At 44.0% G+C, this 18,007-nt stretch overlaps 1 protein-coding gene across 10 annotated transcripts in view; it reads left to right on the top strand.

Moving 5' to 3' along the window:
* The window catches only part of GFRA1 (GDNF family receptor alpha 1), a 217,475-nt gene that overhangs the window by 140,026 nt on the left and 59,442 nt on the right, over positions 1–18,007 (top strand). For all 10 annotated transcript variants that reach the window (XR_010113209.1, XM_003825616.6, XM_003825617.5 and 7 more), the window contains one exon: positions 8,735–9,071. Coding sequence is in view for 9 of the 10 variants with exons in the window: in XM_003825616.6 (XP_003825664.3) it covers positions 8,735–9,071 (337 nt within the window). In the remaining variant the exon portion in view is untranslated. The remainder of the gene's footprint in view (positions 1–8,734; positions 9,072–18,007) is intronic.

Below are 18,007 nucleotides of genomic sequence, written 5' to 3'. Positions count from 1 at the left end.
GTGTTTCATCCTGAATCGTTTCAACTGGTTAGCTGGCCCTGGTGTTTGCCAATAACGGTGGCATTTTCTAAGTGTAAATAATCAGGGCTGCTGGCCACAGTGATAGCCTCTTACTTGGGACAGTGTGAGGATTGTATTTGAGATAAAGGCAGTTCCTTGCTCCAGAGGAATTTAGAATATGAAAGCTTCTCCCATTACATAATTCATCCCTGACACTTCCACATCTCGCTGTGTTGGAGGGACCTTTTACATTTGCTCTGCCTGCAGGTCAGGGCTGAAATCATTGGTCCATGTACTCCTTTGGAGCAGCAGACCGCGGAGAGGCCAGCGCCTTCAAGTGCATAGACCCTCTGGCTGGGGTTTTACATTCTGTCCCTCATCACCACATTTTATTCTAAATATTTGACGTTATAGTCAGAAAAGGCAAATTATATTAGAACCACCAAATCAAAGAGCCTTAAGGCTTGAAGGGACCTTAGATATATCATCTCACAAATAGGGAAACTGACGCCCATGGGGGGAAAGCTGACTTGTATGAAAACGCTCAGATAATTGGACCACATTTAAAACCCAGATGCTCCTCACTCCTAATCCATGGCTCCTTCAGCAGCACCTGACCCTTTTTATCCTAGGTTTTGGGATCTCACCCTCGGGTTGCCATGAATGTTATACCTCCCATGGCCAAGAAAACAAGAAACAAGTCACCACCAGATGTGATCACAGCCAGAGAGGCTTAGAATGATGGTAAAGAAAGCAATACGTAACCTGCAAAGTAACAACATGGCTGTGTGGAATTTGAAGTGAAAATCTGGTTAAATGGCATTCTCCGTAATACAGAGCCGAGGCTGGAGAGGAGCACATTAGCTGAGCACAACCCACTCGCATATGCACTCCCCCAAGAAAAAAGGATTTCTAGTAAACAGCGTTCATTCTGAGAATACTTCCCATTCAGACAGCGTCCCAGACATTCTACCAAGTTAAAGAATGAATAACAGCAGATGGAGGGAGAGATTAGAGGGGGAGGGGAGGGGGGAAAGCAACATTTTAATGCTGAGCTCTAAAATGAGCTGTGGAGAGGATGGCAGTTAGAGTTATGGTAAAGCTGTTCAGAAGCCTTCCCACGCAGGCGAGAAGGCGCTTGTGCCCAGACCGTAAAACACAGGCGGGCTCCTGATCCTCCGTGCGGTGTGTGAGCTGATGGAGGGCTGGCTTTGACTCCAAGGGTGTAAATTGAATCATTCTCCCCTCTCCTCCCTGTGCCCTCAAGTCATTGAGATAGTATTTTCGTGCACTGGGGGATCCATTCAATAGATATAGAGGATCAATCTTCTTACCGGCTGAAAACTCAACCCTAATTTATATATCCTGTGATTTCAGCAGTGTTTATTTTGAACTTCATTGCAGTAGGATCTGCAGCATCAGGGCCCCGGAGAGAGCTGGAGGTGGATTTGTGAGGGACTAAGTTAGCGGGCGAAAGGAGGGGAGGGGCCAAGAGTGATTTCCCATGTGCCGTGCGCAATTGCCCATGTGAAACTTTTTGAAAAGAGTAATAATAATAAGGTAGGCATGAACTTATTTTTTCCAATATTTTATTATGAACATTTTCGAACATACAGAACAGTGGGAAAAAAATATGGTTAATGCATATACTCAGCACCTGGATTCCATATTCACATCTGAATGTGCTGTATGAGCGCCCGTATGTCCATCCTCTAAGTTTTTAAAATTCATTTATGAATATACTGCCCCTAAACGCTTCAGCACACATATGACTAACCAGTGTTCAATATTTGTTTAGGCTATTTCTTTTTGTGTTTTGTTGTTGTTTGTTTGTTTGTTCTTTGAGACAGTTTCGCTCTTGTCACCCAGGCTGGAGTGCAGTGGTGTGGATCATGGCTCACTGCAGCCTTGACCTTCTGGGCTCAAGTAATCCTCCCACCTCAGCCTCCCGAGTAGCTAGGACTACAGGCACATGCCACCATGCCTGGGTGATTTTTAAATATTTTTGTAGCGACAGTGCCTCCTTATATTGCTCAAGCTGGTCTCGATCTTCTGGTCTCAAGCAATCCTCCCACCTCAACCTCCCAAAGTGCTGGGATTACAAGCATGAGCCACTGTGCCTGGCCTTTTTTTTTTTTTTTTTTTTTTTCCTTTTGAGATAATGTTTACATAGGCACAAACCTTAAGCATACTATCTCTGAGTTTTGGCCCAAACTGTGCAACACAAGCCGTTATCAAGGTAGAGAACATTACCATCACCCCCAGAAAGTTATCTCTTATTCCTTCCTAGCCAATCCTCACCCCCATTCCCTGGAAGCAGCCAGTCTTTTAATATTTTAAAAATCATAAATTAGTTTTGCCTATTCCAGAACTATATATATAATCATACTGTGTGTACTTCTGTGTGTAGTCTTTTATTTTTTTTTTTTGAGATTCATCCATGCTATTTTGTGTATCAACAGTTCATCTCTTCTTATTTCTGAGTAGCAGTCCACGTGGATAACTGTGGATAGATCACAGTTTGTTGAGCCATTTTCCTATTGATGGATACATGGGCTGTCTCCAGTTTTAATTATTATCAATATGCTGGTATAATATTCTTGTCCAAGTCTTTTGTGGACATATGTTCAAGTTCTCTTGGATAAAAACCTAAAAGTAGAATTTCTGGGCCATAGGGTAATTGTATGTTTAGTTTTATAAAAAGCTGCCGAACGTTTTTCCACAGTGGTTGAACCATTTTCCATTCCCACCAACAATGTATGAGAATTCTAGGAACATCACATTTTGTTAAACAACATTTGATGTCAAATTTTAACCATTGTGGTGAGTGTAGAGTGTATCTCATTGTGGTTTCATTTTGCATTTCTCTGATAACTAATGATGTTGAACACATTTCAGATGCTACTTGGCCATTCATTTATCTTATTCTGTGAAGTGTCTGTTCAAAGATTTGGCCCATGTTTAATTAGGTTGTTTTCTTATATTGAGATTTGGGCATTTTTAATATATTTTAGATACCAGTCCTTTGTCAGATGTATGTTTTGTGAATATTTTCTCCAGTCTGTGGTTTGTCTATTCATTTTCTTAGCAGTGTCTTTTGTGACCAGAAGTTTTTAATTTTGATGAACTCTACCTTACCAACTTTTTATCTTTTATGGTTATTGCTTTCTGTGGTCCTGTCTCAGAAATATTTGTCTAACTCCAAGATTATCTTATGTTTCTTCTAAAAGCTTTATGATTTTAGCTTTTATGTTTAAGTCTGTGATCCATATTACATTAGTTTTTGTGTATGGTATGAAGTAGGGATTGAGGTTTTTTGTTTGTTTGTATTTGGGTTTTTCTTTTTGAAAAATTATTATCCAATTATTCTAGTACCATATGTTGAAAAGACTCTCTTCCCCCATTGGATTTCTTCAGTGTTGCTTTCAAAAAAATCAAATGACTGTAGATGTGTGGGATATTTATGAGTTCTCTCTTCTTTTCCATTGTTCAATTTGTCTATGCCTATACTGTACCACACTATCTTGATAACTTAAGCTTTATAGTAAACCTTGAGAAAGGTTAGTGTGAATCCTTCAACTTTGTTTTCCTTGTTCCAATTGCTTTAGTTATTCTGTGTCCTTTGCATTTCCATATAAACTTTAGAATCTGCTTGACAATTTCAAAACATTTTATGATTTGGAGATAATTGTCTATAAGCTTATATATGAGTTTTAAAAATTGGCCTAGTATGTACCTTCTTTGTTGTAATAATATTAGTTGTCTTTTTAAAGTTGTTAAAACTATATAAGCTATTAAGTTTTAATAATATTGAGCCTTAATAATCATAAAGTATTGAGTATTTTGATCCATGAACATGGTATATATTTCCATTTATCAGGTCTTCAATTTTTATTAGCAGTGTTTTTAGTTTTCAGTGTAGAGGTCTTGCATGTCGTTTGTTATATTCCTTTTAAGTGCTTTTTTTTTAATTCATTGATCCTGCTGTAAATAAAATTATTTTTTAAAATTTCATTTTCTAATTTTTTTGCAGCTAACATATGAAAGTGATGGCTATGTTAATTAGCTTGATTTAGTCATTCCATAACATTAAACATATATCAAAGCATCACATTTTACTTCATAATATATATAATTATTATTTGCTAATTACAAATAAAACTCTTAAAAATGAAGCTTGTAGACTCAAAAAAATCCTAAATACGGCCGGGCGCGGTGGCTCACGCCTGTAATCCCAGCACTTTGGGAGGCCGAGGCGGGTGGATCACGAGGTCCAGAGACCAAGACCACCCTGGCTAACACGGTGGAACCCCATCTCTACTAAAAATACAAAAAATTAGCCTGGCGTAGTGGCGGGCACCTGTAGTCCCAGCTACTCCGGGGGCTGAGGCAGGAGAATGGCGTGAACCTGGGAGGCGGAGCTTGCAGTGAGCTGAGATTGTGCCACTGCACTCCAGCCTGGGCGACAGAGCCAGACTCCTTCTCAAAAAAAAAAAAAAAAAAAAAAAAAAATCCTAAATACTCTGACTTGATCATTACACATTTTATGTATTAATGAAAAATCACATATGCCTTATAAATGTGTACAAACACTATGTATCAATAAAAATAGTATGTATTTTTCAAAGTACAATTACTTTTTGTATATTAACTTTGTACCCTGTGACTTTGCTAAACTCACTTATTATTTCTAGTAGTTGTTTTGTAGATTCTTTAGAGATGTATAGGACATCCAATACAACATTGACTATAAGCAGTAAAAGGGGAATCCTTTGTTCTTGATCTTAGTATTTGACCATGAAATATGACTTTAGTTATAGGTTTTTCATAGCTGCTCTGTATCAGATTGAGGAGATTCTTTTCTATTCTTAATTTGATGAAATTTTTTCTATCATGGATGAGTATTGAAATTTATTGAATGCTTTTTCTTTAATGAAATATATGGTTTTCCTACTGTATTCTGTTAGTGTGGTGAATTACATATATTTTTAAATATTAAACTAACCCTGCATTCTTGAGATAAACCCAAGTTGGTCACGATGCATTAGCCTTTTGAGATATTGCTAAATACAGTTTACTAAAGTTTGGGGAATATTGTTGCATCTGTATTCGTAAGCAATATCAGTCTATTATTTTCTCCTTTTGTCTTTGTTCAGTTCTGGTATTTGGGTAATGCTGACCTCAAATGTCAAGTTCAGAAAGGTTATAAAAATATTTTGTGTGAATGAGAATCTGAAATAAAAAGGAAGTCAGATGTTCACCTGTGAGCTATGAATTAATAGTTTTTTCCCCTTTGAATATTCCAGGTTGCGGATTCTAGAATTTGTCACAGGCTCTGAAATAATGTAAGGAGATGGTGCTCTGGCAAGAGTTATATATAGATGAAAATAGAATCAGTAGAAAGTGAGGCTAAGTCAAACCTACTGCTATATGAAGTAAACTTTGAGCAATTGGTTTAGACATAAAATGATTCACCCTGTTCCAACTTTGTACAAAGCCTTTTTAAAAAAAATATTGCTTTTCTAATAACATTAAGAGGAAAACCTTAACAGCATATGTAGTTTTAACAACTTTAAAAATGTGTTATTATAACAAAGAAGGTACAACCTAGGCCAATTTTTTTTTTTTTTTTTTTTTTTTTGAGACAGAGTCTCACTCTGTCCCCCATGTCCCCCAGGCTGGAGTGCAGTGGCGCAATCTTGGCTCACTGCAAGCTCTGCCTCCCAGGTTCACGCCATTCTCCTGCCTCAGCCTCCCGAGTAGCTGGGACTACAGGCGCCCGCCACCAAGCCTGGCTAATGTTTTTGTATTTTTAATAGAGACGGGGTTTCACTGTGTTAGCCAGGGTGGTCTCGATCTCCTGACCTTGTGATCGGTCCACCTCGGCCTCTCAAAGTGCTGGGATTACAGGCATGAGCCACCGCACCTGGCACACTAGGCCAATTTTTTTTTAAGCCTGTGTATAAGCTTGTGGACTCCTTACAGAGAAAAATAAATTTCCTAGATGTTACGTGTTGACTTTCGTTATTTTTATTATGATGTTATTTGAAACTTATAAACATAAAACTGTAAGCTCTTATTCTTGGCTTTTACACAACTATGAAAACAACACACATAAATACAAATAGAACTTTGAAAACAATGAAATGCAGGCTAATAACATTAATTGAGTGTAAGAGATAATATTATTTTGCTGAAACTAAATTGGTGCTTACAGTCTGAACGTAGTGCTCGGCTTCTCCATGGGTCCTTTTGAGTTTGGCAGGCCTGTATTACTGGGTGCCATGTATTGACTTGATTCTTCAGGCATTTTTCTCCATTTGAACTGTTTGTTCTTATCTCACTGACCACTTCCTTGAAGTATTAATCTAGCTCTGTGTCTCTGTTCTTTCCCTTTTAGCGAGAGATTATAAAGTGCCATTCAACATCAATACAAATGTTAAGTGTAGGTAGTGAAATTGTGTACCAGTACCCAGCCTTAAAAGTCTGATCCAGAATATGGTCATATTAATTTTAGATTATCATCAAAAATGCATAATTTAGAAATCTAGAGAACTGTTGACTTTCAAGAATATAAATCACGGCCCTGGTGGCCCTGTCAGGGCACGTGGCGACTATTTCACTCCTGAGTCCTGAGAAGCCTGAGTGTGGAAGTAGAGGAGCTAGAGAGGAACAGGTATAGAAAGAGCGAGATGGAGAAACAGTACCAGGTGTGCTTGTTAAAGCCGGGATGGATGTGCAGCTGCCAACTTCCTGTACTCCACACCCAAGAAGGGCTCCTGTCTTGCTTATTGCCTTCTACAGCAAATTTCTTGGACTCTGATGTCACAGGAAGACACATGAACCTAGAGCACAATAAAATATGACTCATGGCACCAGGGAATAATGGTGTGATTTCAGATAGTTACATATGGGTTTTCTGAAAGCAAGATGCATCTTCAGTAGAACAGGGAGAATTGTTCTTTTCCTAAAATGTTGGACTTGCTTTGTGTGCCCTTTGTCTATTTATGTACAATATTTTTAATCGTAGCAAGAACATTTTGCATGCAATCTACCCTCTTAACAAAGTTTTAAGTGTACAATAGAATATTGATAACAATCGGCACAGTGTTATAGAGCAGATCTCTAGAACTTATTCATCTTGCATGACTCAAACTTTATTCCCTTTGAAGAGCAACTCTCCATTTTTTTTTTTCATTTTCTTCTCCAGCCCCTGGCAACCATCATTCCACTCTCTGCTTCGAGTTTGACTATTTGAGATTCCTCCTATACGTGGAATCAGGCAGTATTTGTCCTCCTGTGACTGGTTTATTTCACGTAGCATAATGTCCTCGAGGTTTATCCATGTTGTTACGCATTGTAGGATTTCCTTCTCTTTCTAAGGCTGAATAATATACCGTGTGCCCTTTAGACGTGCAGCAAATGCACTGCCCTATCTTTCAGTCCTACCTAACCGAACTGTGCCTTCTCTCTTGTCAATTCTTTAGCCTTTTGTCATTTCCTAAATGCTTTCCTGGCCCCTATCAACTGGGGGCACATAAGCAGAATGAAAGGAGGTCATAGAATCCATGGAGGGGCTAAGGCCTGAGGAGGAACTTGCCGGGGTGTCTCATCCCACAGCTGTGCAGTGCTTGTCCAACACCTCCCTGCCCGCTCCAGAGAATCACTACTACACCTCATCATCACTACTCCGTGGACCACCTTATATGTTGTTTCTGGAAGGTTTTTTCCATCACTTCCCTCTCCCTGCAGAAACATCCCTCTGTTGGGGACGGGGCTGAATTCTTGTTGTCCATTCATCCTTTAACCTTGCTGTTGGGCTTGGCCTTGGCCTGCCTGCCCAGGCACCGAATGGGCCCTGCCTCCATCATGCTCTCGCTGCAGACAGCAGAGGGCAGGCGGTGTGGACAGCACAGAGCAGGCAGTGTGGACAGCACTGGCTTCCCTGGTGGTGTGAGTGCACAGGGCTTGGGCAGAAGGCAGCATATGCTCTGTGAGCTTCCTGGAGCCCATTGAAATTCTATTCAAAATACAAGCTGAATTTTTCTAATCTAGAACCTCAGTACTCATAGAGCCCACGTGTTATCTGTGGTGAGTTAAGTGGTAATTGAGAGGTTTGCAGATTTTTATGTGATTTATCCTGGTTTTGTTCCAACGCCCTGCGAGCTAAAATTTAAATACAGCTTCGTTGTGGTGGCTTCTTCCTGTTTAGAGAATCTGGCATAATATTTTGTCTTCTGGGCTCAAATAACCATGTAATTACTGTGTAATCATATAGTAATTAGCATGTACTATATGCATTTATTACATAATTACATTCTTGGAGGATTGTATGGCAATTATATTGCATTCAGCATATCATGAACAAGTATATAATTTGTTGTTTTTTTCTTTTATCCTAATTTCAGTTCACTAACCAGGGGCTGGAAGCTTATTCTCCTGTTGCCTCATTTGCATGTAGTGGGGCAGGTGCCCGAGTTTTGGCCTCACCTAGCGCCTCCTAATTCTACATCTTTGGGAATATTAGGGGCTTTTGTGCTGCTGTAGACTCCTGGTATTTGTACTCCTAGCACTTTCTCTTGTCATGAAGTCATTAAGTTATTAGCTTCAAAACTCATTAAGTTCTAGAGCCGCTGGCAATGCCAGATAAATGGCAGGATCTCAATTAAAACAGAGTAGGTGAGAACACAGAGCCCAGCACTGTGACCATGCCTGTCTTTCTCTGCATTTGCAGTGGAGCACATTCCCAAAGGGAACAACTGCCTGGATGCAGCGAAGGCCTGCAACCTCGACGACATTTGCAAGAAGTACAGATCGGCGTACATCACCCCGTGCACCACCAGCGTGTCCAACGATGTCTGCAACCGCCGCAAGTGTCACAAGGCCCTCCGGCAGTTCTTTGACAAGGTCCCGGCCAAGCACAGCTACGGAATGCTCTTCTGCTCCTGCCGGGACATCGCCTGCACAGAGCGGAGGCGACAGACCATCGTGCCTGTGTGCTCCTATGAAGAGAGAGAGAAGCCCAACTGTTTGAATTTGCAGGACTCCTGCAAGACGAATTACATCTGCAGGTAAGTGGGCACTGGCAGCTGGTGATTAATGAGGTGACAGGGAAAGTCTTGGCGGCTGCTTCGGCTGCCAAGCTCCCTTTTCTGTGCTTCTACCAAGGTAGAGGAGGGAGGGGAGCCCAGTCCATTTGAATGGATTGGCAAAAATCTGACCTCTGTGTCTGCCACGGCGTTCTTCAGAAGCTATTCAGGCCTCCCTGCTGGGGAAAGTTCCCATCTTTAACCTGAGAATGCTTTGAGGGATGCTGGAATGAGGTAAAATATCACTGCCTTTCCTGGATACCTCTCAGGTGAGACGGTCACCTGGGGTGAGGTGACCTTAAGGCACACACCTGCTGCTCAAGTCCTGACGGCTGCCAGTGATTAAGTCGAGAGGAGCTGGCTGGAGCTTTGGAGGCTTTTGACCTTCAGGGGCAGAAACTTGGAAGAGACCAGTGAGAGGGACTGAGCAGTGTCCAGCCTTGGGGAGAACTTTGAATGCCTGGGTCTGTTCTGGACTGTTCTGTTGCTGTGAAGAGGTCACCTTCCCACTTAGCTCATCTCCCAGATCTCAGCCTCCACCAGAAACCTGCTGAGCCTGGATGATGTTGTTGAAAGCATTCACTTCTTTTTGCTTTTTGGCCATTTCTGAATTTACTTTGATATCTGAAGGAGTCCATGAATACATTTTCTGTGTTTAAAAAAGAAAAAACTGGCCGGGTGTGGTGGCTCACGCCTGAAATCTCAGCACTTTGGGAGGCTGAGGCAGGTGGATCACCTGAGGTCAGGAGTTTGAGACCAGCCTGGCCAACATGGCAAAACCCCATCTCTAGTAAAAATACAAAAAAATTAGCCGGGCATGGTGGCAGGTGCCTGTAATCCCAGCTACTTGGGAGGCTGAGACAGGAGAATCGCTTGAACCTGGGAGGTGGAGGTTGCAGTGAGGTGAGATGGCACCACTGCATTCCAGCCTGGGCGACAAGAGTGAAAATCTGTCTTAAAAAAAAAAAGAAGAAGAAGAAGAAAAGAAAAACCACAGGCCTGGCGCGGTGGCTCACGCCTGTGATCCCAACGCTTTGGGAGGCTGAGGCAGGCAGATCGCTTGAGGTCGGGAGTTCGAGACCTGCCTGGCCAACATGGTGAAACCCTGCCTCTACTAAAAATACAAACAATAGCCAGGCGTGGTAGTGCATGCCTTTGGTCCCAGCTACTCAGGAGGCTGAGGCAGGAGAATTGCTTGAACCTGGGAAGTGAAGGTTGCAGTGAGCAGAGATCATGCCACTGACCTACAGCCTGGGTGAGTGAGACCCTGTCTCAAAACAAACAAACAAACCAACAAACATAAACCACAAACAGCAATATAGACGTAGGTAGAGTGAAAAGATAAAGTTACCCTTCACTCTGCTCCCATTCACCCCCAAGCTTCAGGCAGTCACTGTTAACCATTTCATGTGTGTCCTTCCAGAACTTAGTGTTGAATTCAATTGCTGATCGAAGCAGGTAGATTTGGGGTATCATATTGAAAAACAGCTGTACTTAGTCCCCAGGTAGAAGCCCTCAATATATGCTAAGCCAGTGGACAAGCAGATGGGTTTATGACCATGTACTTGTTTCCTATTGGTTCCCCGTTTCTAAAAAGCCAAGAGCAGAAAAAAAAATGTCTGTGATGTTGAAGATTCTGAGTTTCTGTTCAACTTAAGTTTTATTCTGGTAGAATGGGAACCCACTCTTTCCTTAAACCAGCTGTAATAATGACCAAAGAAAACTGTAAGTCCTTGTCATCTGTATAACCCTCTCATGCTGAAGACTTTTTGGGAGTAATGTTTCTCCTCCTTTCTAAAAAAAGTTGGAAGCAAGTGACCTGCTGTATGAGGAAGGACTCGGATGACCAAGCATCTTATGAACTGAGTTTGCATCTTGGGAAGAAACAGGTGTTCCAGCAATGCAATACAAGGACCCTTCCTCACTTCCAAGCCCCTGTTTCATTGAGGCCCTCTTAGCTGTGGGCTAGGAGCAGGGATGGGTGTGCCAGAAGGGTCCTGAGAAAGAGGCAGAGACTTAGCAAGCCAGGAACCTGGGGAAGCCAATCAATTAGGGTGTCGAAGCACCCTCTGCTGAAGATGAATAAAATGAATGCAGCCAAGAAGCTGCAGGGAGCTTTGCTCGGGGTCCAGCAATGGGATGGAGCAGAGATCCTGAAGATCTCTGGATGTGAAACTCCAATTCCTGGCCCCCTGTAGTCTCTAAGCAGAAGGGATCCCCATTCTGGGAGTAGGACTGGATTTCTAGGGTCTTACTTGGCTTAATGCCAGACAGCTCCTCCCTGTCTCTATAATAAGATGTGATCTTGTCCACTGATGGGTCCAAGCCAGGAGACCTGGGCTTTTGTTACTGCCTCAAGATGGGAAGCTGTATGGGGTAGAAATGGAGCTGTGGATGAGTCTTCCATCTATTGAACGATGGCTGGGAGGTGGGAGAGGTTGTGGTGATGGAGCCTTTCCTTCCTGTTCTCCCAGGTTTATCTTACACAAGATGGCCAGAGAAGGTCTGAGACCTCCCCCACACATATTGAGAAAGCCCATATTGAGCAGATAATTTGCATTCTCTGGCTTGTTCTTCTAAAAAGAGAGTATCCTTTGAGGGTTGGTGAGAATTCATTAGATCAAATTGCTTTCCTGCTAAGCTGTAGTGAGAATAGCTGGGAGTTGAGAACTTAGAGGGCTCTGGGGGAGGCGATGGGAGGAACCTGCAGATAACAGGATGGTTTAGGTGATGTCTAGGGCCTCAGACTGAGGAAGGAACAAGTTTCAGGAACTGTTTGTGACATCCCTGATAGCAGGGAGTGGACTCAGCTGACGGCACAGAAATGTACAACAGGAAGCAGACAGCCCTTGTCTATGTATTGACTTTGCCCGATCTTCCTGGAGTGGACAGCAGCCACCATGCAGTGGGGTGAAGGATCCCTGGGCTGGATGGTGGGACTAGTGGCGTGTCTGTGCTGCTGCCACGTTTCTGGCTCTGGGAGAAGCTCAGAGGCTGTTTAGGAATCCAGATCTAGACTGTCCTGGGGCCCTACCCAGTGAAATTTGTCTCAGTGTGATTGATGGGTTTTATACACTGTCTTGAGCCTTTCCTGGGAAGGTGAATCCATGACTTCCCTGGTGTTACCCATTGTCAAGTGATTTAGCCCATAATTTCTTTCCAGAGCCTGGATTTATTACTCATGATTACCCCCTCCCTCTCAGAGGTGCTAAATGTAATTTGAGCTGCTAGGTTGGCTAGCAGTGTTTGCTTCCATCAGATTTTATTACTCTTGTCTTTAATTTTATGCCTTTTATCCCATCCCTTCTCAATCCATCTCTGTGAGGCCGTTGTTGTTCTACCCAGAGTAGCAGCTGGTACTAGCTGGAACTGGAGATTCTTTGGGTCTCACATTACAGTTGCTATAACCCTAACCTCACCACTGATGTGATGACTTGAGGACTCATTTGAACAGCCCCAAAGGGAAGGGATGGCAAGAGGGAAACTTGCTTCCTAAAAACCATATTCTTGGAAAGCTCACACTTTCAAATGCTCCATTTCCATCTTAACATCAGCAACCATCAAAGAGCTGTTCAAGCTCATTAAAAGCTCCCTGAATTTAATATTTTCCAACTCAGGGCCTACAGGTTTCCTTCCCCAGGGTCCGACAGTGCCTCTGCACAGAACCTGTCTCTCTTCCGCCTCATGCCTTCTAACAGATGAGAAGCAACATTAGCTTTTCTGTTTGACTTTGTTTTCCTTTTTCCTTTTCCGTTTTAGGGAAGCTGACAGATTCCTTTCCCCTTGAGGTAGTTGGGGAGAGTCAGAGCCTGACTGTTTGGGCCTCCAAGCTTGTCTACAGAAAAGCAAATGCAGAGGTATTATTAGAAGGGTGTGATGGAATTTCAAAGCCTCACAGTCTTCCCCCGAAGCAGTGCCTCCCCTGCCAGGTTTCCTCTGGTTGCTTTTCTTAGTGCCTGGAAGGATGTCAGGACTGGTTTGGGCCGAATGGAAGCATAACCTTTTGTGCCTGATGCAAATCTGTGTAATTTAAACTTATACTTTCCCTCCTGTCTGAGCACTGGCTCGGGTGCCACAAATATGTTCCTCTCTCTTTACTGTTTTAATTAACAGCTCAGGTACCTCAGCTATTCTTCATTACCAGGCGGTCCAGCACCTTCCCCTTGGGCATGCTCCCTCATGTTTCCATCGAAGAACCACAGAGGTAGACTCCAAAACGCCTTCTGCTTCCAGTGCCAAGCAAAGAGGGACCCCCAAGCCTGCGAAGCAGCCCGCTTGCCGGTAGCTTTAGCTGCTGCCACATGGGGTCGCTGTTGAGAAAAAACTCAGGGTGTGCTTGGTGGTTTAGTGGCCTTGCCCTTTCTGGGGCATTCAGCACGTGCAGCAGAGCTGCTGCATCCTTGGGTGCCTGAGTGACAACACCTAGTTTATACTCACCTATGCAGCCATTGTTTCCAAAGCATGACATTTTGCTCTGGGGGGCTACATCCTAAGGGGTTCCAATCAGAGCCAGCCCTCCACCTTGAACACCAGTAGTCCGGGCTCTACGTTTTCTGGCAGTATGTTACTAGGTAGAATTGAATGCTTCTCTTTTTTCTTTTATTTAATTATTATTTTTTAGAGACAGAGTCTCATTCTGTTACCTAGGCTGGAGTGCAGTGTTGCAGTTGAGGCTCTCTGTAGCCTCTAACTCCTGGGCTGTAGCGATCCCCTCATCTCAGCCTCCCATGTAGCTGGGACTACAGGTGCATGCTACCATGCCTGGCTCATTTCTTTTAATTAATTAATTATTTATTTATTTTTAGAGACAGGGTCTTGCTATGTTGCCCAGGCTGCTCTTGGGCTCCTGGCTTGGAGTGATCCTCCTGCCTCAGCCTCCCAAGAGCAGGAAATTGAATGTTACATTTGCTTTCCTCTTTGCCAACAGTGCTGGGTCAAGGGTATCTCACTCCTTTTAGAAAGATTCTGATAATGCTGAACCTCAAAAGGAAATTGGTCAGGGGCTCTATGTCCTCAGTCCCCAAGGTTCTCTTGACCCTGCTGGAGATATGATACACTTGTTCTTCCTGGTGTCCAACTCTCTGTCCCCGTAGTCTCCAAGAGTGGTGGCTTTGATGAAATCACCATATATGGTTCTACCATTCCCCAGGGATCAAGGACCCTATAATTATATCTCGGAGGCCTGGGGGATTTTTAGCAGAACCAAGAAGGCCTCCCTTGGCACAGCTCCAGGAGAACAGCACATGCAATTTCCAAAATTCTGCCCTTGTCAGCCCCACATTTGCCACACTGGGGGTGACCCCGTGACACTTAGAGGAAATGTAATGTTGTTAGTTGGTCGATCAGGCAACTGGGGAAACGTGTCATAAAACCATGCAGCAAATTTCTGCTCCCATAATTTATTTGGTCTGACAGTGTTAGTGCACCTTTAAAAGGTGAGAAATGTGTTTCATTTGCCTGGAATGAGACCCCCTTCACACAATAAACTGTGGATCTTAGAGATCAAGGACATCCTCTACTGTTTGGGCTTAAATTCCTGAGTCAAAAACTGGATCCCACATCACTATATCCGGGCTTGCCTTGACATGCAGCAAGCGCAGGAGAAAATGGCTCAGAGGATAATTAATGCCTAAAACTAGATGGGTAGATTAATTTGGCACTTAATTTTATTTTACGCTGATTCATTCACAAATGGAAATCAGCAATTAGACAATGCAAACTTTCGAACCATGGAAAGCAAGTTTCGGGAATATGAGAAAATACAAGTAAAACATTTTCCAGTTCATTTGAGCAGTTTTCATTTCAAATGATTACATGGGTGTCTTTAGCAATGCATTCGGAGTGCTGAATGGCTCGTTTTTAATATGCCCCACCTGCACAAGCTGCCTGCTACCCTGTCTGCTCCGGGGGCCGCTGGACTCCTTTATGCCTACAGCAGATTCATCAAGACCCTGAGAGAAGGGCAAGCAGGTTCTCTGACATCTGCTGCTGCCCACCCTGGTGTTCTTTGACTCCATCCCATGGGGAGGGGCACCTTCCTGCTGGCTCTTCCAGAGTGCCCCTTCTGCCTGCGCCACCTCCTGATGTGCATGTGTGACCCTTCAGCTCCACTCAGCAGCGGCAGAGCTCTATCAGCTCGGGCTCTCAGAGGTAACCTGAGCCCTGGACCAGGCAGGAGCCAGCTATGACCTCCCCAGCTATGACCTGCCTTCTGTCTCATTCATTATCTCTCTGTTGGCAGAGGTGGGTGTGAAGCCATTTGTCTGCCCCTGCTGGAGCCTGTCTCTGTCTAGTTTTACTCCCTGTTCTCCCTCTCTCCAGCCGGTCCCCTTCCTGCATCTGCCCAAGCTCAGGGTCTCTGCCTCGTTTTCCTCAGCACGTCTTTCTTCACCTGCCCAAGTCCTACCAATCACTTTTTCCACTCTTGGCTCAGAGAGAGAAAAAAGCAGGGACTCCTTGTCTTTGCATTTGCATATTGTGTTGATCATTGTGGACAGATGGACTCTTGGCACCAGACCATCTTTTATCGTCTTCGAGTGTGAATGCGGATGGAAAAGGAATGGAATGGAATCCACCTAGGAGGCCCAAACAGAGAGCCTGTATTTCTTTGGGGAAGCAGTGTCACAGCGGAGGGTCTCAGGAGCCATGTTCAGATCAGGCCTTGGTGGACAAGGAGCAGGGAAGTGAAGCAGAAGAAGGGGAGTTTAGTTTGGAGGGGACACAGTGGTTGAGGTGGGAAGAAGGGGCCTTGGGGACTGTCATGGCATCAGAGGAAGAAAACTCAGTGCCATAGAAAGGCAAGATATTGGGGCCTCCTCTGTCAGAGGGGTGCTAGATTTTATCCATCAAAGGTTTAGGAGAGCATCAGAGAGCTCCCAGGTGGGAGCAACATGGAGGCAGAGTTGGAGTGGTAGAGATAGTGGCTGCAATCAAGTTAGGAAGCTCTTGCAGTTGACCCATGAGAAGTGATGAGCGCAGAGTCCCACAAGAACAGGACAGGAATTTGGGAGACCCGCTGGACACCATGGAGGGTACTGACTAAATCTTTACTGAATGAATACATTTAAAACATGACTAAATCTCAGAGAAGGGGCTGGGATATAGGGGTGGGGTTACAATCATTCACATAGAGGTTGTTGTTAAAGATGCTTGGTAAGATTTGTTCTCTAGAGGAAGTGGGTGAGAAGAGAAATGGACCAAAGGCTGAATCTTGGGAGCACCAGGTGTGTGGTGGAGGTGTCTGAAGAGGACTTAGAAGTTGGAGAGTTGGAGAACCCAGCAAAGGGCCTTGAAAAGCCAAAGGGGAACAGAGTCTTAGGAAGAAAAGGGAGATGGTCATTGGTGTCAATCACTCAGAGAGCAGAGGAGAACTCAGAGGGACACAATTTAGTACATAGGAAGTGTATCCTTCCATCTGTTTCTCTGCCCATTTCTCTCTCCTTCCATTTATCCATTCAGTTTTCCATTCATCCATCTGTCCATCATCCATCTATTCATACCTTTGTTCCTCTCTCCATCAATCTATCCCTACTTCCATCCCCCATCCCACCATCTATCCATCCATTCATCCATCCACTCATCCATTTATCTATCCATCCACCATCCATCCATCCATCCATCCACCCATCCACCCATCCACCCACCCACCCACCCACCCATCCATCCATCCATCTGGCCTGCACTTACTGTGCCAGGAATAACAACCTGATATTTCACCTACAGTGCCGAGAGGAAGGCAAGCACACACACAGTCATGACAGCATGGTGTGGCAGTCTCTGGCAGGAAGGGACAAAGTGCTATGGGAGGTGAGAACAGCCAGCTTGGAGTGGCTGTTAGCAAGGCTTCCTGGAGAAGCTGCCATCTGAGCTGGACTGGCCAATGACTGGCAAGGAAGACAGTCACAAGACAAAGGCCCAGGACTGTGGGTTTGAGGAAGGCATAGGAAGTAAAAAAACAGAACAAAACAACAACAACGCATTCACTGGGTGCTGATGATGATCACTACTGAGGGACACCCACACAAACGTGATCTCTCATCAGACCAGCCACCCTGCAAGGGGATGAACAGTGGAGTGGCCAGCCCAAGGGTCACCCTGCTTCCACACAGAGGACGTAGGAATCAGCTCAGTCTTCCTAACTCTGAAACCTGGTTTCTGTCACTATTTCCAGATGACTGTCTTTCATGATAGGAACACAATGTTCTTACACTGTTCAGCCTTTACTACCTTTAGTTCCAGACAGCCAGAATGATAATTCTGGCCAGCCTCTGAATCCAGACACTCTTTATGGCTCAGCAACTAAGACAGCATCAGTGTTAAAGACAGTTTTTAAAGAGAGGTAGAACATCATGTCCATAAGAGCCTCTTAGCATCGTTTAAAAAATAAAACAAAAGCTACTCAGGTAATACAAGCTCATTAAGTTCTTTATCTAATTTCCTTTTGAACACTCGTTGCTTATAATAGAGTGGTTTCTCTGTGACAGCTTACTGATTTCAAAAGAGTCGTTTCTACAAATAGGAAAAAAATACCCTTCCAGGCCACACTGGCTTTACTATTAATATTATTAGCTCAATTATTCAGTCCAGGCATATTTATTGGGCACAATCTGCTGGACAGTGAGGGTCCTGCATGTGTGGGTGGTGCACCCCCTCCCAGGCATGCACACTCAACTGATTTGGATTCCTTAACTCCCTGCTGAACCATCACTGGCAGTCAGTGTCCTCAACCCTCACCTACCTGAAGGCAGTGGACATCAGGGATCTGGCTGTGTCTCACAGAGCAGATGAATTCTTTGCTGTCACAGAGCAACAACCAGCTCTAAATAATCCACGGTGTCACCAGTTTGGGGTCATCCAGGTGCTTCACCTTCCTGCCTTCTCCCTGGCTTGTGGCCATTATGTTAATCGTCAGGAAGCCC

The sequence above is a fragment of the Pan paniscus genome, chromosome 8 (genome assembly GCF_029289425.2).
Source record: "Pan paniscus chromosome 8, NHGRI_mPanPan1-v2.0_pri, whole genome shotgun sequence".
NCBI classification, from domain to species: Eukaryota; Metazoa; Chordata; class Mammalia; order Primates; family Hominidae; genus Pan; species Pan paniscus.
Note: the sequence above shows the minus strand (reverse complement) of the source record. Positions and strands in the feature narration are given on the sequence as shown.